General features: G+C 47.0%; 1 protein-coding gene across 1 annotated transcript in view; it reads left to right on the forward strand.

The window, feature by feature from the left end:
- Nucleotides 1–20,725, forward strand: part of gabbr1a (gamma-aminobutyric acid (GABA) B receptor, 1a) — a 112,531-nt gene that overhangs the window by 46,102 nt on the left and 45,704 nt on the right. The window contains exons 8-12 of the mRNA XM_008281100.1: nt 6,007–6,141; nt 16,593–16,763; nt 17,300–17,401; nt 17,651–17,716; nt 17,924–18,115. Of these exons, the coding sequence (XP_008279322.1) occupies nt 6,007–6,141; nt 16,593–16,763; nt 17,300–17,401; nt 17,651–17,716; nt 17,924–18,115 (666 nt within the window). The remainder of the gene's footprint in view (nt 1–6,006; nt 6,142–16,592; nt 16,764–17,299; nt 17,402–17,650; nt 17,717–17,923; nt 18,116–20,725) is intronic.

The following is a 20,725-nucleotide window of genomic DNA, read 5'->3' on the forward strand; positions in this document are numbered from 1 at the left end:
TTTAACCAGGTGAAGACAGTTTAACCAGGTGAAGGCATTTAACCAGGTGAAAGCATTTTAACCAGGTGAAGGCATTTAACCAGGTGAAGACAGTTTAACCAGGTGAAGACAGTTTAACCAGGTGAAAGCATTTTAACCAGGTGAAGGCTTTTAACCAGTAGCTGTTGGGAAAGTCAGAGGTAAGCTGCTGCTGCTGTTTCTGCACCTCCATCTGCTTTTACACTGATGGTGAAGGGGCTTAAAAGCAGAATGAAGCTTTATTTTAGTTTTATCTTTTGCAAACTTGAGAAAGCCCATCCCTAACCAAAAGTCTACATTTGAAGCTTGGAAGGTTTGTGCCTTTAGTCCTGCAGTGGTCTGGAGCTGGTGTCCCATGTGCAACCTTCATCTTTAGATTCAAGTTTAACTTTTCAGGGGTTTTGAGTTCACTCTCAAAAAGTTGGACCCGTACCTTTTTCTTTTCTGGGAAAACATGTTTTAAGGGAGAGAATTGCCTCTCAAAGAATCCTGAATGGAAGTTAATGGGAGAATCCTGGAGCACCATGAAACTGCACAACCAGGCGGGAAACACTTCTTTAAACCTTGTTTTGGGGCAAAGTCACCAAAGCTTTTTCAGTGGTGATTCTATACATGCAGGTTTTATGTCATGTGACCACTAAAGCGGTTCTCCATCTGTTGTCCTGCTATACCCCCCCATCCCTACTCTCAGCCAGCCGGTCCAGGCAGATGGCCGCCTTCCCTGAGCCTGGTTCTGTCGGAGGTTTTCTTTTTTCCTCCCCCGGCTTTTGGTTCCTTCCCACTGCTTGCTCATAGGGAATCCAGGAATCTTTGGATGGTTGGCTTCTCTGTTGAAACATTCTTCACCTGAACATGTCCAGTGCTGTGCGATGACATGTTGTGAATTGGCGCTATACAAATACAGTTGAACTGAACTGAAATTGCAGTGACGACTCTCAGCATTCATTCAGATCAGAGCTGGTCCTGGGGCCTTACCCACATGTCCTCCGAGTGGCGAGACTTGCCTGTTCAGACGTCGTTCTGGGTTCCCAGATTAGAGGAGCACCAGTTGGGCGGCACCGTGTAGATGAAGAAGGCATTTCCCTCAAGACGTCATGGGGCCTCCAGTTCAGGTTTAGGAACGTCAGCCATCACAGTTTGTCAAAGAAACTCACATTCTTATGTCCATGGTCCTGCTCGGCGCTGTGACGGTGCTTCCTGCGTGACGCGTCCACCCACTATGTGCACCATAGTCACCTGTCAGCGGTTCTGATGTTGTGGTGGTCGCTGTAAAAGGATGATTGAGGCATTTAAAAGCCTTTTTTAAAAGCACACCAGCAGATCCATTATACTGCCCCGTAGAACTGTGTTTCTGACTAATGTTACATTTTCCCAGCAAGCATGCAGCTATATTTATCCTTTTTTTTTTTTTTTTTTCAATTAAGGCTCTGCTGCTGAGCTACATTTATCTATAGTTGGTTAGTACCGTTAGCGCCTCACAGCTAGAAGGTCGCCGGTTGGCGTCCCGGTGAGGACACCCGGGATCTTCCTGCGTGGAGTCTCCATGTTCTCCCCGTGCAGCGTGGGTTCTCTCCGGGTTCTCCGGCTTCCTCCCACAGTCCAGAAACATGCTGAGGTTAATTGGTGATTGTAAATTGTCCGTAGGTGTGAATGTGAGTGTGCTTGGTTGTCTGTCTCTAAGTGTAGCCCTGTGATAGACTGGTTACCTGTCCAGGTGAACCTGCCTTCACCCTGAGTCAGCTGGGATAGGCTCCAGCCCCCCATAGTGAGGATGAAGGTGTAGAGATGATGGATGGGTAATCCTGACTGAACTAGCTGAGCGATAGTCGCTGTTTGTCTTGGTTTGATGACTTAAATAACGTGTACAAAGTCAGAAACGGCGGTTTTGAATTAAATCCTAATGTCTTCATGTTGTACGCAGCCAGTAATTGGATGAAAACAAGCTGTTATTAAAACCTGTAATGCGCTCCGTGACTGATGGATTGATGGAATAATTCAAAGATAATTAGTGTAGGCGATGAATTTCCACTCGTCAGAATAAAGTTAAAGCAGTGTAACGCCAGAACGCTAGCAAGCCTCAGCGTGCAGCAGCCCACCGCCACGGCCAGCGAGAACACAAACAACCTTCGGGAAAGACGGCGCTTAAAAAGCTCCGTGCGTCAGTCTGCATCTTCCTCACATGAAGATAACGCAGCTGTTGGTTTGAAGAATAGGAAGCCGTGTCGTGTGGACGCCTGACAGGCGGCAGGTTTGCATCCAGCTGACTTCGCCCAGAAGCAGCAGAGAGGAGGAAGTGATCTGTGAAATCAGCGCTGTGGTGATTGATTGGAGAGAAAACCTGCAGCCTGCCTGAGCCTGCAAGGTTGACAATTCCTCTGTGACATAAATATTGTGAAGCTGTTCTCCAGTCAGTGCTGGTGCTGTTCAACCTGTGATCAAAGGCTCATTCACTCGGCTCAGACAATTCAGCTCAGGACAATGTTTTAATGACATGAATGCAGCGTTTCTGCAGAGAAGAACCAGCGTTCCCAGTGTTTCTTCTGCTCCTTGTTTTTGATCAAGTGCTGCCATTATGGCTAAAGAGGAGACCCAGTGGGCCTGGAAGTCCATGGAGATGTTTCTCATGTTCAGTCTGTACCCGAGAAGCGGCTTTAATGCTGGACTATCAGCAGGGCTGCTGTGCTGGTGTGTTACCTTCAAGCAAACGGCCTGTTTTTGGTGGCTGCCATCATGAATTTGGACCTAAAGGTTAAAACGTTTTTTGGACTGAAGGTGCAAAACAACAAAACTAATAAAGAGGATTATTTGTGACATTACGTTCTTAACTGATAGTTTGCATTCGAGAAGCAGACTGGAGAACAAGATGGGGGACGTCTGTAGCAAAGGTCTCTGAAATCCAGCCGCCGATGTTTTTGTGTCTTTGGCCCGAAGCCACAGAGGCAGCACATCGCATAGTTTTCATATTTCACTCGTAAGATTCCAGTTTATTGCAGATATCTGTCAGTGCACATGTCAGTCGATGAGAAGCAAAAACGAAAAATAAATCAGCCCAGAACTCGTCGTGTGTCTCGGCAGAATTATTCGATCAATCTCAGCTGATTTGTGTTGAAGTTGCTGTTCGATTATTGTCATTATTCGACTCAGATATTCAGTCAAGGTCTTACATAAAAGTACATCTCTTGGGTGGAAGAGAATGCCTGCACCGCTAAAAATCAGCACTGTCGGGCCGCTGCTGTAGCTCACCTGGTTGATCTGGTGACCCAGGTACCGGGGCTGTAGCTCACCTGGTTGAGCTGGTGACCCAGGTACCGGGGCTGTAGTCTCCGATGCAGCGGCCGTGGGTTCGAGTCCCACTCGTGGCCCTTTGCTACAACCCTTCCCATATTCTCCTCCCCACTTTCCTGTCTCTCCTTCGACTGTCTTGTCTAATAAAGGCCAAAAAAATAACTTAAACAATCAAAACTGTTCAGTTCGGTGATAAGAGCGAAGTCACATGACGGCGTCACTCAGTGCTAGAGCTGAACAGTTCATCGATTTCAAATCAAACTGGTGATTTGAAATAATTGAATTAGAAAATTGTAAAAGCTGCAATTTAGGATCCGTGTTCTGCAGAACGCTGTCCCACAAAGCGAGCTCCATAAAGCCGGGCGTTTGTCTGAAACCTGAAGCCCAGTCAGAGACCGTTGTCTCTGTCAGAGACCGTTGTCTCTGACTGGGCTGATTACCAGCAGCATCACCGCGCTGGTAATCAGCTCTCCTCGTTGACTCGGCTTTCGTCCTTAAACTCCTTCAGACGCATCACGTGACTCTTCTTCTGCACAGAAAGGACCAATCGTGTGCCAGCTGAGAAGAATGTAGAATCCATCATGGTACATGGCTGCTGCTGTAAATGATGCTCGACAGGAACAGGGTTAGGGTTAGAAGTGAGCCGACTGTCAGCGCAGCCGCTTGTTTGTTAGTGGACGGCTTCACGTTAGAGCTCTGAGGCGTCAGACCTCATCCATTCATCTAAACCTGATCCTGAAGAGTCCGTTTACCTCGGACTCTGTCTCACCATGAAGGAAATCACACATGAATGTTACTGATTGAATATTGTCTGTAGTAAATACCAGTAGAACACCAGTTTTCTCATCTGTGTTCTATCAGCTCCACCAGCAGAGTAAAACGGACCAGGACCAAACATAAAAACATATTCGTGTGATTATGACCAAATAAATGTCGGTTCCCTTGGCAACACGACGCATACAGTGCTGCACAGCTTTGTTCAGTCGGATTACTGACAGACAGTTCCAGACGTAACGTACTTCCTGAGCTGATGAAGCTGCTCTGAACAGAACCTCCTCCAGAGCAGGTTAGCTGTGCAGCATCAGTTACCATGGCGATCAGCAGCGTGTCTGACTGAGGGTTTAAATGGATGTGCCAGTGGTTTAATGAGTCCACGTCGTTCTGCCTGTGCGACAGTCACACCTTTGATGGTGTCTCGTGCTGTAACGCTCCATCACACCTTCTACATCCTGTGAAGAAGCAACTAAAGCGTCACTTAAGAAAAAAACCCAACTGCCGTCAGAAACATTTGAATGCGTGCGCCACAGGAACAGAGACTTTATGTCTCCATGTAGAAGTCAGAACTTCTCAGCCACTCCTGCACCTTCATCTCATGTCGTATGTTTGCATCGCGGCTGAAGCACACTGCTGGTGGCTCATGTGAACAACGAGTGGCCAGAACCGCTCAGCATGTGCAGACATGGATTCCAGCTGTGGTTTGGAAGTCATGTTTGAAAGAAAACTAAAACTGATTCGTGGTCAAAAGCTGTAGATGAGTGTCAGGACACCAGGAGGCGTTCCAGATGCTGTGACCTCGATCCACATGTTCTCAGGTCTCTGTGTGGTCCCATAAATCAAAGAATCACAAGTGGATCTGGATCTTTGTGACAGAACACCATGAGTAGACATTCATGTGAGAAGCCCGACAGCCGGATCTGCTTTAATAGGGTTCAGACTGAATTATCTAATTGCGTGTACACGGCCTGACTGGTTGGGCGACGGCGGGACACCACTATAATTCCACCCTATCTAGAGTTAATGGAAAACACATCAATCAATAAGAAGCCCGGCTATTTCACATATTGGTGGGTCCTGAGTGGTGATTACCACTTCAGAGAAATCACAGGGCTGCCACAGAGAGACAATTCAGCCATCGAGACAAACACCCCAATTAGGAGCTATATTGGTTGTTGCCATCATCGCCGGCGATGCAATTGCTTGTGACACTCATCTGGAGTGTATTTTTTTCCATGTGCATGCGTGTATTTGTGCTTGCGAGCCATCGCTCCTCTTCCATGCTGAATCATTAGATGTGTCAGGCCCGTTTAAGTGTGACTCTGACGAGCAGCGTGGCGCAGACGGCCCGTCTCTGAGCAGTGATGGATCATTCAGCCTCACTTTAGCCGCCCAGACGTGCTGTAAAGACTTCATGGCAGGGCTGCGGTCTGGGTTCTGCCTGTCCTTGTGTTTTGATGTCTCGATTCGCGGACGGCGTGTTGTTTGGATGCAAATCCTGCACTGATAATACATTTTTCTTGCAGCTCCCTCATCTTTTCTCCTCAAATTTGCATCTGCTTGTTTGCTACTTTCCTGCCATTCCCCTGCACTTTGTTCGACCTCGTCTGCCCGGTTCCTTCGGTTCCCCTGACCCGTCCTTTTCTTCCCCTGCTTGTCTTCTCCCTTCACATTTGCTTTGGCCTTTCTGTGGCTCTGCTGCCTCTATGTCATTTCCCTTTGCTTTATCTACTCTCCTCTGTTTTCTGATGCTGTTTACAGTCGCCTCCACCTCCCACTCTCCGCTGCCTATTTGTTTCTTCCTTTTCCTCGCTCTCTTCTTTTTCCATCTGTCTCCCTCGGTTTTATCTCTTCCATTTCCCACCTCTATTTCTGTCTCGCCCTAATTCATTTCTCCGTTAAACGCTGTCGTGTTTTCTCTCCCTCCAGTGTGACCCAGGAGAAGCCACCAAGCTGCTGTATGACCTTCTGTACACCGAGCCCATCAAGATCGTCCTGATGCCCGGCTGCAGCGGCGTCTCCACGCTGGTGGCCGAAGCTGCTCGCATGTGGAACCTGATAGTGGTGGGTGGCGTCCTGCTTCGTAGCCAAGCACACACTTTGAGGCTGTTCCTTGTTCAGGCTGGATGAAATGTTTAATTTCATCCTACATTGATGTTTACTGATTGAGCAGGAGAAGTTTAACCACTTTGACCTGTTGTCAAGGTGCTCAGTAATAATTTAATGTGAATGCAAGAACGAAAACACACAAATAAATAAATTCACACACATCAATACCAATCAGCACGTATAAAGGAATGATCTCACCTTGGTATAGTTTGGCTGTCATGGTGGTTTCCATCTGATGCGTTTAAGTAAAGCTATCGAACAGCCTGTCAGATCATTTTCCTCTTTGCTGCCTGTGGCTGGTCCATGTCAGTCCTGTCTACAGCCCCAACCAGGCTGGCAAAAACATCACATCACTCCTGTTTAAAGCATCATCAAATAAGTGCTGAGGGTTAGGACAAACACGATGCTCCTCATAACTGCAGAACTTGCCTGAGAAGCATCTTTTTTAGATTTCTTCTGTCAAAGCTTGAGATTGGTCTCAGGACTAATTCTTCAAAGGTCTAACTCTCGTTTCACAGTCGTACGCATTTTTTCTCGTCTTTGTCTCGATCTCAGATGAAGAGGACTCTAGATTTTGTGTCAAAACTCGTCAATGCCACAGTGGTGAGGATTTCCCCAAACATTCGGTGCATTTATGCGACTGTTCGCGTCTATACGATGACTTGGTGAACAACGCTGGCTTCGGAGGCACCCTGTCTCTGGACTCTGGTCTGCTCTAAGCTGTGACTGTCTGGAACAAGATTATTATTATTATTATTCTATGAAACAGGGTGTGAAAGAAAGGCCGGGACCACATAGAAAGCAACAGAAAGGGAAGACTGAGTGTAAATGACTCGGCAAAGCTCCCCAGCCAACCTCAGCAGTCTGCGTATGCACCAAAACTCCTCAGCCGCATGGATCTGATGAACACCAGCTTCATAGATTAGCTCCTTGTGTAGATGCTGATATTTTAGCTTTCTAGTTTTACTGGTGCAGTGCAACAGTTTCTAAGTTCCATATGCTACCATCAGTGTGTCCTGCAGTGTTTTCTTGGCCTTAACTTGTTCCCGTCTTGGTGCATTCTGGTGGTGGTGTCCGTGTAGATGGTCCTAATGCAACACTAGTGGGTACATTACAAAGAGGAACACCTTTGAGCCAATTTAGTGAAGCTTTAAATGTGCCAGTTTCACAAAATATATTTAAATATATGCAGAAAAAACCTGCTGAAGCAAACTAACTTGGCACTGCATCACAATCATTGGCAAATAATGCAGCAGCGCAGAGCTAAAGGAGCGCTGGAGATAGAGTTCACTTATGCAGCACGTATCAACTACTGCACCAACACTCATACATCCAAGTCCAAACTGAATCTGAGGAAAAGAATTTTGCCAGCCTGCAGAAATCTGGAAAATAAGGTCAGATGAGACCAGCATGAAGCTGTGAGTATGAGACGGAGGAAAGGAACTGCTAAAGGTCCAGAGAATACAGACAACCTGTAAAGCTGAAATCTGGAAGATTCTTGAAAGAGGCCTGTAGGTGGATGATCCCAGTTCATTTCTACCTTCATGTCTATTGTGGATCGTGCTCATTTCCACTTTACACCGTAGTTGTGGAGATCCAAGCAGCACTTATCAGAACACTTCAGCCTCTTGCCGCCTTCTAAAAGCTGCTTTTAAATTGAATCATTTTAGACATTTGTTTTCAATCTGACTGAAAAGAAACCGGAATTAGCCGCCTGGATTGGACATTTTGCTAACTGATGGACGCTCCATCTGAGGCAAGTTGCCAAGTGACATTTATGGGCATACGCTGATTGTTTGTGCATGAGGCTGTGGATCGCCGTCCGTTTAGCATTTCACAGAGGTCATCGCAGATGAGATATCCCAACAAGTGAAATGACTTTTTCATTTATGGGAAGCTGAGCGTTCGGTCTGGTCGGTCTTGGACTTTTCTTCCACTTTATATTGGAGAGGTGACATACCATCTCCAGGATGTTTGTCAAAGCCGCTGAGCTGCACCGATGCACTCTGTTGGCAGAGACTGGTGGCACAGCTGGCATGACCACAGAGCCAGAGTAGCCACATAGATGGAAAATAAAGCAGAATGAAACATGACTCTATGACTGAGTTCTCTGTCGATTAAACTGTAATTTAAATTTGAAAGTGAGAACATACTGGTTGTGCTCCAGTCTGGGATCATTTCTAGCATATCTGCATTAACTTTTAGAAGCTGTTGCCTTCAACAAAGTTCAGTGGAAGCATCTCTTACTGAACAGCATTATCTTTTCAGCAGGATCGCAGCATCTGCAGATAAATAACGTCTTGTTGGCTAGCTGATGGTGGATAACCTTCTTCTGACTCCCTGCATGTAGACTGAGGGTATACCTGCCCTTTTCTTTCTCCTCTCACCATCTGTGTGTTACTGAAGATCCACTTCACTACCTGTTTGGACTTGGACCGTGCAGTGAGGCGGGTCTGCTTGCTTCGTTTGGTGAAGCTGCTGTTTGAATGATAGCGCTCGCCGCTCTGCGTGCAGGTCGTCCACTTAGACAAGTTCCTCCCATCACTGTTCTGCAGGGACACTGTTGCTGCATCCTGGGCTCAGTACCGCCCAAGATCATTTTGATTGGTTTAAAGAAATTCCAACATAACAATAATAATCAGGTGCAGCCAGACCGTTCTCCACTGCTGACACCTGTCTGGCACAGGTGAGCAGCACCCTCATGCCTGCGTGAACGTGCTAAAGCATTGTTCTGGCCCAGTGCTTGTATGCCAGCTCATTCTGACACAGCCCACATGCAACCTTGTTTGCATTTCTAAGATGGAAATACTGCCAAACCACGCCAGTTTTTACCAGATGTCATCTGTCCTACTTTCACCTTGCAGGCGTCCACAGGGAGAGGAGAGCTGCCATCTGCCAGGCTGCAGCCCAGGCCGGAGATGGGTCGCTCCCAGATGCAACAGTTAACCAGTATTATACATTACTACAACATTAAAGGTCCAATATTGAGCAGAGATGGTTCATTTCACCATGACTGTTTAAATCCAGGTTTCAGTTCTGTTGTAAACGGACTGTTTCAGTGTCTGTAGCTTTGAGTCATTGTGTCGTATTAGTGAGCTGCGTCACATTTAACACTCGCTCTGTCTTCTGATAAACGTGTCCATATGAACAGCTTTACTGGGAATTCGGCTGCATTGAAATGTAGCACAGAGAGCAGCAGAGAAGCTAACAGCTGGGTCGACATTGACCCAGTCCTTGTTCATTGGTCTAAGTTGAAGCTTCCACCATCTCTGAACGTCCCTCAGTGTTTCCACAGAGCTCGGACGTGTACGTATCATCGAAGCTAACGTTAGCCACATTAAGCACACTAACGCTACGGGTTTTCCTCTTGTTGTTGGGACATTGCCCTGAAAACTCAAAGTAATCCACTGGGTGTTCACTTCCTCAGATGCTGGGAGTGCATGAAGGCTCTTATGTTCACTCTTGCAGCCAACAACAGGACATGTGGTGAGTTCAGAGCGTTTGCTGGGTGAGTGCTGGTTGCCCGGTTTCTACATAGATGATGCACAAAAGAGGAGTGACGCTCGTAAGCGTCTTCATATTTTCGCAGCTTTTATTTCATTTTTTATTTGACAGACCTTTAAGCGTCCGGTGCTTCTGGTGGCGACTAGTGAGGGGTAACAGTGTTTAGTAGTTCCACACGGTGAAACTTAAAGAGCCTGTAATAAAACCAGGGATGCACCCTTTAATCACATGGGAGTTGTTTGATTACAAATCTTAAAGTGTGGAGCACAGGGACCAATAAAGGAGGCGTTATGACGGCTCTGATGCTCTGCAGGGAGAAGGAGCCAGACAGCAAACAGACAGCAAACCGCCGTCCCATGCTTCTGTCTCTGGTGGACTTTGTTGTGCGTAGCATGCAGAGGATACGAGCTGATAGGAGCTCTTACCGCTAAAAGCTTCAGCTCTGTCTTTGTGCAGCCAAACAGTGTAAATGTATTGTCAGGCTGCTGAAAGCTCCATCTATGCGATAATCTTTTGTTCTTGTAATTATACTAAACTCCCCAACTCAATGCCGGAGCTCTATTGATTTTAAAATACCTCACACAGCACCTTTAAATAGCGGCGAGGATTTACGAGGCAGCTTCACGACTTCGCTGCATTGACAGCTACACTCCAGTGGAGGACAAAACACATTGTTTGGCCTCGAATTCTGCATCATTATATATTTATGACAAGTATTTAAACACATCCCAGATCCTGAATCAGGCCGAGATCTGCTGCTGCTGTTTTCTGAAAGCGTTTCTTCTTCTCTTGCCGTCATCAGTCACTTTATTTTGTTGATCTCATTCTCTGTCTTCTCCTGATCGGCCTCTCTGTCACTCAGCGCTCTGCTTATTAGCTTTGTCCCATAATTGAAGTTTCATCCAGAGATTAGTCATCGGGAACAATCGGTTCTGGTGCTTGGCATCTGCCCCTTTTTCTGGTCTTTCTGTCTTTGCCACCCTTTCTTTCCTCGTCATTAAAAACTCTTCGCCTTCCTCTTTGCTTTGTCTGTCGCCGCTGCCTGGAGCTGGTCTGCTCTATTTCAGCCCTTCTTTATTTCTTCCTTCCTTCTTTCCTTCCTTCCTTCCTTCCTTCCTCCTTTCTTGCTCGTCGTCTTTCTCTCCCACTCTTCATTTCCGCCTCGCTCCCTCAACTCGAGCAGTCAATTCTCCCTGCACACAAAGGATCTGTCTCTCTTTACTACACGCCACCACTGGCACAACCTCCTAACCGCCACACTCAATTATTTCTGTATGCGTTGTGCCTGCAGGAGCCTCCTCGCATGTCAAACAGCCTCATCAGAGTGCCAGGGAGGCAAAAGCAACCTCCGTTTCTGGCCGCTGATCAAGGAGGGGCTCTCCATCGGCTCCTCTTGGCACGCTGTTAATTTGATCCCATATCTGGCTTTGTGGAAGCTCTGTAAGCATTGATCTGCTGCTACCAGGCTACGGGGAGCTGATGAGCTGAGAGCCGCAGATATTGTTTGTGGTTTTTTGGGAAGCTTCGATGTGGAACTCGTCTCTTGCAGAGAGCTGCCACGTCGGTCTATTTCTGCCACGGCAGCTGTTTGCTCCATTTTACTTGTGCCGCTGTGTTCGTGACTGCTGGAGGTTCACTGGAGTGGAGCCACGAAGAAGAGCTCCGACTTTAGTCATTTTCAGGTTTTGACCTCAGTTCAAATCCAACTTTCTTGCAGGAAGTGTGCTAATGAAGCCCGAGCAGGAAACCACATCAGCCCTTCTCAGCTGTTGAGTGGATGACTGGACCGGGTTCGTTTGATCACATGAACAGCAACAAACTCCCTGTTTTAAAGAGCCGTGGGGTTAGGGTTGGATCTTCTCATCCTGTTCAGCAGGGTTGGATCTTCTCATCCTGTTCAGCAGGGTTGGATCTTCTCATCCTGTTCAGCAGGGTCATCAGCAAGTAGGCCAGTAAGCACCTCTTCCACTAACTAGCAGCCTCAGCAGACCGTTGCCAGCGTAGCTACTGCTGTATAGCTGTCCATGTACAATGTGATCCTGAAGGGTTCAGTCAGAAGCAGCTGGACTTTTCCTGTAGGTTTTTTGAAGATGTTTCTCACAATGTCTTCCAAGAGAAGTCCAGCTCCTTAGGAACACCATGACCTGGATGACTGAGAATCTGCAGATGCTTACAAAAAAGAATAAAAGTCGACATATGGGGCTTGGAGGGTTCATCCCAGAGACTCGAATCCCATTTCAAACCATAGCTATTGGCATATCTACTGACTTACGCACCAAAACCACTTGGTGATGGTTCAAATACACCCTGCTGCTATGCGTACCACAGGCTCCAAAGCTCCATGTTGTTCAGTTATCCACTCAGCGGCAAGTCCATCGATGTTATCGGGGTTGTATTGTTCACTGATGATCACAATGGATGATAACGCACCGACTAAAGCTCCTAGAAGAGGATCCCTAAATGACTGATCCACTGAAATCTGCTCTTTATCTGTAGGTGGACGACCTGTTAGCCGTACAGCCAACATTCACATGAGTTCTCCAAACAGAACTTTATCAGCTAGTGAACTTCAGAGGACTTAACACAGGCCAGCTAGCGGCTGGTTCTGGGTCAGCTGCTATTTGCAGAGTTAAGCTCCACTTCTTGGGCGTCAGTGTGAACAAAATGCAGAAACACTGACGACTTTTTTGACTTGTACTTTGAAGTAAAGGTTTGGTGAATGTTACATGAATGAGACCCACAGTCTCCGTTGGCCTGAGTGGGCTGAAAGTGGTGAGAACATCGGGAGGTGTTCCTCTCGTTGCCAAAAATAATGCATTAATCCTTGAAGGTGATTGGTCAAATTAGAGCATATCGACCAGCCAATCGATGAGTTCAAATCTCTGCCTCTGTTTGTGTTTTTGTTTTTGTTGCTTTGAGAAATCAGCCGCTGGAGCTGGTTGTGTTTCATTGTGCTGCCCGGACCTCTTCAGCAGCAGCATGTCGGCTGTGTCTGGTGTCATTAGCCACTCCCTCCCGTACCGCAGAGGTCCGAGGGTTCAACCCAAACGATGAACACACATATGGATCATCGTGTTGTGTCACCACTGACAGGTGCTGCTTGCATGCTGTGGTTTCTCTATGAAAGCAGCACATGGCGTGTCTGTCTGCCGCTGCACCACTGTGGTCACAACAGCTACTGGATGCTACGTCCTCAGAGAACGCCTCTAATGACTTTAATGATCCGCTGATTTATCCTCCGGCGCTGCCACCAGGTTGGCATTTACGGCTCGCTCTGAAATTTACTGCAGACGCACAACGTCCCTGGAGGATGAATTTAAATGACTTTGATGATCTCCTGACTTTTTCCTCTGGCACAATCGGCAGGTCAAAGTCTTCACTGGGGATGCACAATATTGGATTCTCAGCCGTTTCCAATCAGCCCACATTTTCCGATTCGTTCTGGCCGATAGATGATATATGCACTTCGTTGTTCCATGGGATTGCAGGGAACATAAGGGCTCTAATGTGGTGGATTAACACATTATTGTGCCTTGTAATGCATCGTCATTTTGCAGGGTCTCAGCCTTATTATTTAAACTTGTTCATTGTGCTGTGACTTGACTTCTCTTATGCTGATGTTCTGCTGGCAGAAGCTTTTTAAATGCACACATTTACTGGAAAAAAAATAAAATAAGAGCACTACTTTGACTTATTATTTCAACTTGCAGAATATATTTTCGGTGACATTCACTGCTCTGTGTAAAACTAATCATATGATCACATGAGTTCAGCTAAAACTGGAGAACATGTGATTCAAGCTGTGGATTGTGATTGGCCGGTGAGTCACTGGATGAACCCTGTTTCATAAACCAAACACTGGACAAACTGTTTCAGGTGCCACAATCTAAAACAACTAAACAGAAATAATCAAAAGCAGTCCGTTTCCATTGATTAGCGATTCCTTTTTTGGTGGTTGTTGTTGTTTAAAAACCTAAAACTGAAGTCACAATTTCAATTTGCTTTGTGTTTCCAAATGAAAAATGGGAAAACCAAAGTCACAAAGCTCTCTGCTTTGGTTTTTTTTATTTTATTTCTCATTTGGGATGAACTGTGGACAGACAGCAGCCGAGGCATCAGAATACAGACTAGCAGGGCAGCAGAGCCACTACAGAGGTGGAACATCTGATTCTGATTCTGATAAAGCAGGACCAGTGCCAGAACCACCAGGATGGATGGACGCTGCATGAAGATGGTTTTTGTATTTTTAGACATTTAGATAAAAGAAAACCAAATGGAGTGTATTTGGAGTTTGGTCTTCTTATCTGGAGACAGAAAACCAGACTGACCGTGTGATGTCTTTTGTTTTTTGGTTACAATTAAAGAAAAAACCCACGACTTTCGATTTTGGTTTCCCAACAGAAAAAGGAGGAAATGGCAAATAAGCCAGACTGGACAGTGTTTGATTAGATGCTTCGTTTTTTGATTTGAGACCGGGAATAGTTTTTTCTTGTTTGGTTTTGAAACAGAGAATTACAAATAACTGTACGGGGTTGTCCGATGATGCCCCGCCTGTGGTTCCACCCCCAGAAGCTCCTCATGGGGTCTATCAGCTGGACCTCCCGCCGCTGGTTCTGAGGCTTCTTCACTGCAAATTGTGTGTATTTAGTAAACTATGGTTCCGTTTAGAGGAAAACAGAGGATAAAGCAGACGGTGTTCTGAAGCAGGGCCACCTTCTATCTTCTCAGTCAGATTTACTCGTCGCCGAAGTTTTAAAACTCACGAGACTCGAGAGCAGCAGCCAGCAAACCAGAGGTTCCTTCATCCTCATAGGCAGCCTGTCTGTGCACAGAGCAAACGAGTGAGGCTTCGGCTCATTGTGCCTTTTGTTGTTCTGCGTGGTTTGCTGACAGAACACAGCCGACCTTCAGCAGAACACGTTTTTCTGCATCAGACTCCTGTCACGCCGTGCGCTCTCGCTCATGTATGCTAACACCGTCCCGTTCGCTATGAAGCGTGTGTCGGAGGCTGTTGTCTGCAGATCTTTCGCTGTCAGTCCGGTGTTGTTCCGTCTACCTGTCTGCGCCCACAGGCCTTTGTTATTGCGGGGAGTCCGCATCGTGCAGGACATTTGACATCTATCATGGAGCCCCCTCTCACTCCCACTGTGGAGGTAATGGGCCTGAGATGAGAGCTGGGAGGAGAGTCGGCGTTCGTATCCTAATGGCTCCCTGAACGCCAGGTTCCTCATTTTTAAAGACGACCTGTCCAGCGTTTTATTTCCACTGTGAGACTTATTGGTAGAGCAGCAGCCTTCACTCTGCTTTTACCCACATCCTCCACCGTCTCTGCAGCTTCAGGCACAAATCTTTATCAGTCTGGTTTAGTTTTTATTTTTCTTTATGGGAACTGTGCCGGAGAAAGCACATTATATAGGACTGCTCTGCAACAAGAATAATGAGATCATATTTTAATTTGCTCCGTTTGTAAAAGCAGAATGTGTCGTCTCGATTTCACGGCGACGCGTGCATGGGAAATCCTGCGCTTTCTTTTTTTGTTGTTGTTGCTGAAATTAAAGAGTTTATCGACACACCTCATAAGCCGGAGGGAAGCTGAAGGAGGGAGGTGTGGATGAAAATGAGCAAATGGGAACAGGGATGGTCTGTGTTGGAAGCAGGCGGCAGCAGAGTCCCGATGTGATTACACTCTGTCTCAGGCCTGTTCACTACGGACTGCTGGAAAGAGCTGGTCTCAGACATCAACCTCATGATCTGACGTTTGTTCCTGACCAGTGCGTTTCTTCTGGCATCAACAGGACAGCGAGGCATTGTTGGACCTGGAAATGATATATTTTCCTGAAAGTGTCATGTTAGGATTATTCAGAGCCTTTAAATCTGCAGCTGGTCACTTCTGTCATGTTCTAAAGGGTTCTAAAGGGTTCTAATGCCCCATAAAGGCAGAACAGGTGCCGCGGCCGGCAGGGAACGTTCCCACAACGGATGATCTGACCGACAGTTCAGCGTTTCTGAAGACAAGGATTTATTCAAGCGTTTAGAGAACATTTTAAGAATATTTTTTAGTGACAAAAGAGGAACATTCTCAATGTAACATTCAAAAGATGTTTCCCAGATGTTATTTTTATGTACTGCGGTGCAACGTTCTGGCTGCAACGCTCTGAGGATGTTTTGGGGATGTTGTTGACATTATAACACCTTCTATAAAACATTCTCTTAATGTTCCATGACAGCAAAGTACTAATGTTCTCAAACCAACATTCAGAAGATGTTCTGTCCTCGGATGACAGAATGTTTCGTACAGAACGTTTCTGTAACGTGTGACTGTGTGTTAAAGCAGAACACTTTGCTCTTTTGTTGAGGGAACACATTGAGAACGTTCTTCTCCCACAGTGATAACGGAGCAAGAGCGTTCTCAAACCAACATTTAAAAGATGTTCTCCAGATGTTGAACATTCTGGTTTCCACAGTGTGGTAGATCAGGTTCTGCTTGCAATGTTCTCAGGATGTTTTGGGGATGTTGTTGAGGGAACACATGTTAAAAATCTATGAAACATTCCCACAATGTTCCACTGTGTTGCATGACAACAGGAGGAGAACAGTTTTGTTAGGGCATAACGGTCTAACAATGTTATGGCCAAACGCTTTTAGAACGCTTTAGTTCTCCTTAGAGAAGAACACTCTGGGGACTGAAATAGACTTCCACTGAAAATACTGATGGAACGTTTCAGAACATATCCAGAGCCAGGAGCTTCCAGCTGGAACAGAAGCGCTGGTCCGAGGCGCCTGACGTGGACCAGAACTCGGGCTGAGGTTGAGCAGCAGCAGCGTTTTGTGGAGACCTGAGTTGATCATTTGGGTTCAGCTGTGTTCTGCTCACTGTCTTTGTCTCCGTCTTGTCTCCTCAGCTGTCCTACGGCTCCAGCTCGCCGGCGCTGTCCAATCGCCAGCGCTTCCCCACCTTCTTCCGCACCCACCCGTCCGCCACCCTCCACAACCCCACCAGGGTGCAGCTCTTCCAGAAGTGGAAGTGGACGCGCATCGCCACCATCCAGCAGACCACGGAGGTCTTCACCTCAGTCAGTATCTCCGCCTGGCCTCGCCCTTCACACCTTTGTCACGTCTCCTTTTTCTTTCTGGTTCCCGTCGCGGCGGCTGAAGGCGGCCTCCCGGACCGCCGGTTTGTTTATGAGCGCCGCTGTGCTCTCGGCTCAGCAGTACACCTCGAAGCAATCTCTCTCCGCGATTGATGGAGGATTTTTGAAGTAATTTGTTGGAATATTGGTTGTGAGAAATATTGATCAAGCAATACATCTCTGTGAGGCCCGGCGGTCGATAGCGCGGCACTTGGGTTGGTTCCTGTAATGGAGGTTAATGATTCTGCTCTCACATTCTTTCCTTCTCTGCACGAACGCTCTTCGTTTTCTTCTTTCCAGTCCAGTCTTGTCTCCCATCCATTCTCACTCCTGCTGCCTTTCTTGTTTATCAGACATGCCCACACTGCCGTCCCTCTCTTGGCATTTCTCATATACACTTCAGGTTTTTTGTTTCGCCTCTCTGACCTCCCTCCTCCTCCGTCTCCCTGTCTGTCTGCGTCCGTCCCTTTCATCTGCAGACTCTGGACGATCTGGAGCAGAGGGTGAAGGAGGCAGGCATCGAGATCAGCGTTCGCCAGAGCTTCCTCACCGACCCGGCTGTCGCTGTCAAGAACCTCAAGGTGCTTTGATTAAAAATTCACCTCAGCTGCCGGCCGCCCCCCTCTCCTCCCGCACCACCCGCACTCCCCTCCTTCCTCCTCACAGCTGCACACGCGGCCATTAGCATAGCGGCGATGTGATGGAGGAAATGAATGCACCGTGCTAATTAGCAGCTCCTGAATGTGTCGTCCTGGGAAGCAGCAGGACTGAAGTTGTGCTGCTGCTGCCGCTGATGTAACTAAGCAATGTGTTGTTGTGCTTCGACGCAGCGCCAGGACGCCAGGATCATTGTGGGGCTCTTTTATGAGACCGAAGCCAGGAAGGTGTTTTGTGAGGTTAGTACCTTTTCCTGCTCGATTGATCCCAAAAGGCCCAACCTGACTGGCTATTAGCAGAGATTGAGCTCGGTAATGAGCTGTTTGAACGTCTGAATGAATTCTCTTGTTTGGCAGCGATACAACACGCTCGACACGTCTCCAGGAATAATTTATCATCCTCCTCCCCTCCCCGTCTGCTCCCCTCCCCTCCCCTCCGTGCTGCAGGTGTTCAAGGAGAAGCTCTACGGGAAGAAGTACGTGTGGTTCCTGATCGGCTGGTACGCCGACAACTGGTTCAAGATCAAAGACCCGGCCATCAACTGCACGGTGGAGAACATGACGGAGGCCGTGGAGGGACACGTGACCACCGAGATCGTCATGCTGAACCCCGAGACCGTCCGCGGCGTCTCCAACATGGTGAGAGCACCAAACACTGCTGCAGACGTTACATTCAGGAGGTCCTAGCTCACGCTGATCAGTGACTACATCACTGCTGAGGCAAATCTACGATCCTCTGAATCCCAAGCTGGCGCCCAAATAACCGTAGAAACACAGAATCATCAGCTTTTCAGCTTTCCACCAGTCTGTGACTTCACCGTGTGTGACGCTCAGGCTGCTGGCTCTAAACATGGACAGAACCAGGCCAGAATGAACCGGTGGTTCCTGTAAACGAATGAGAGGCAAAATGGTGACCGTACCAACTGTTAACACCTTGAAACCCAAAACCCACTGCCCGACATGAAAGGCATGCTCTATTTAGAAAAAAGATGCACAATTTGTTCTATGTAGAACCTATGAAAACAGATTTTCAACTTTCCAGTGATCCTCGAACTACTCGTCTGTTGACAAAATATACGAGCTTCAAACTGGGATGTTGCATCACAATCACTTCCTTCTGCTTGTCTCTCTTTTTAAATCGAAAAAATAAACCATTTGCACCAGATCCTGTAAAAAAAAAAAAAGAGAGAGAGAGAGAAACAAAAAAAGAAGAAAATTTCGTGCTCCTGGTCGTAACTGAGCACCTGATTGGCTCGGCTGTGACCAACAGTCACATGACAAAACCTGAGACTGTTCAGCTGCACTGCAGGAAGTGTTTTCACGGAGCAGAGAGGAGACGGCAGAGCGCCGGACAGGAAGTGGTCAGCAAAATGAAAGGAAACGTGACACGAGCAAAAAGCTGAGAAAGTGCTGGAGGGTCAGAAAGTCTCCATCTGGTGGTTCTGAACGGGCCTTTGCATTCATTATTTTGTCCAGCTTTGGTGACCTCAGAGCTTTTGGTAGCTGTAGTGGTTTTGTATTGAATCTGTCACTGCTGCTATGCTGGTACATTGGATCCGACCGTATGTACGTCTATCCAGACTGGAGGTCTGTCCAAGATCACAGTCATCACAACTTGCTGGGTTTAGGCCCGTTCTCCAGCTCTCTGGTTTGTGACGAATGCAGTCAGTGATCCAGGTACAGATAGGACCACTGCTCCCATAGTTCATGTCTGCAGGGTTTTTGGCAAGTTTTGAAAATATAGACTTTAATCTATCCATCCATCCATCCATCCATCCATCCATCCATCTATCCATCTATCTATCTATCCATCTATCCATCCATCCATCCATCCATCCATCCATCCATCCATCTATCTATCTATCTATCTATCTATCCATCTATCCATCCATCCATCCATCCATCCATCCATCCATCTATCCATCTATCTATCTATCCATCTATCCATCCATCCATCCATCCATCCCAGACTCTATTACATACATATGTAGACATAATACAGACTATTTATATTAAATATGCTCCACTTATAGAGAACTGTCCTTATGAGTAAAAGCACTTGTTTTGGGTAAGTCTGGCATTAGCAGACATTATTTCACTGCTTTTGCTCACACAGCTGCTGTTCTGCAGTAACTGAGGGAGACTGGAGGCTTCTCTGAGCTCAGGCAGCAGCATCGCCTGCAGCTGAGGCATTTAGGGAACATCAGGAAATTGTAGCATCTATCAGTTAGCAGATGTTCAGCACGTTTATTTGCATTTTGCCTCTCTGAGATGTACCGACTTCTTATGCAGAAGCAAAGATTTGCAGGAATGCAGCACCTCATGGAGGTGAAAGAAGAGCTCCATTTGGTTCAAGTGCGATGGGAATATGTTGTCCCTTGAATCAATGAATAATTGATCACAAACAGTCATTCTGGCCATGATCTTGCAGCCCTGTTTCCAGTACATTTGTGCATTATTTACTAAAGTGTACATACATCAGTATGGCTGAGCTGATTCTGCTTTGGCTGCTGTGAACACCAGCAGCAGGGAACAGATGTAACTCCAGCGTGATTCAACTGGTAGCTTCATGTAGCCTCAGCGCTCACTGTTGGTCCTTCCTGTGAGCTGAGCAGGGTTCCTTACTGTGGTGTGTTCACATCACTTCTCCTTTGGTTGTTCTCATGTCAAAAGCAGCACAAATCAGACATTTTGTACGACTTCAGCTGCAGGAAGGAGCTGCAGGACGGCGGCGTGGCCAGCTCTCACACGTTTGCTATGAAACACCTGCTTTCAGGCTCCGTCTCTCGCTCTGCTGCTGCCCAAACTATCTCACACCAAATACAAGGAAGCCTGCTTCAGAATCAGAATATAGGTTAAACAGGCTTTCTATACACAAGAGTCTGAAGATCAGCTTTGAAGACAGACTCTACAACAAAACTCATCCATAATTAATGTCATCTGGCTTTGGACAACATGCTCAGTGTGCAGGAGCAGTTCCTCTGAGGTTACTGGAACAATAGCGGTGACTTCATGAATGAGGCTCTTTCCAGCTAGACGTTGGCCTGGACGTGAAGGTCAGGACCGACCAGGCTGTGATGGTGACTGACACTCCTGTTCACCTCAGACAGGTGAGTCCCGGTTTAAGAGCTTCAGTCTAATCGCTCGTTACAGCCGACGTCGTGGCAGTTTTTATTTCATCCTCATTAGAACTCTGATCTGTTTTCTAAACGTTGTTCTTTCATGCCGAGCGTTTTGTTTTCCTCTCCA

This window comes from Stegastes partitus, unplaced genomic scaffold, assembly GCF_000690725.1.
Source record: "Stegastes partitus isolate 25-593 unplaced genomic scaffold, Stegastes_partitus-1.0.2 Scaffold222, whole genome shotgun sequence".
NCBI classification, from domain to species: Eukaryota; Metazoa; Chordata; class Actinopteri; family Pomacentridae; genus Stegastes; species Stegastes partitus.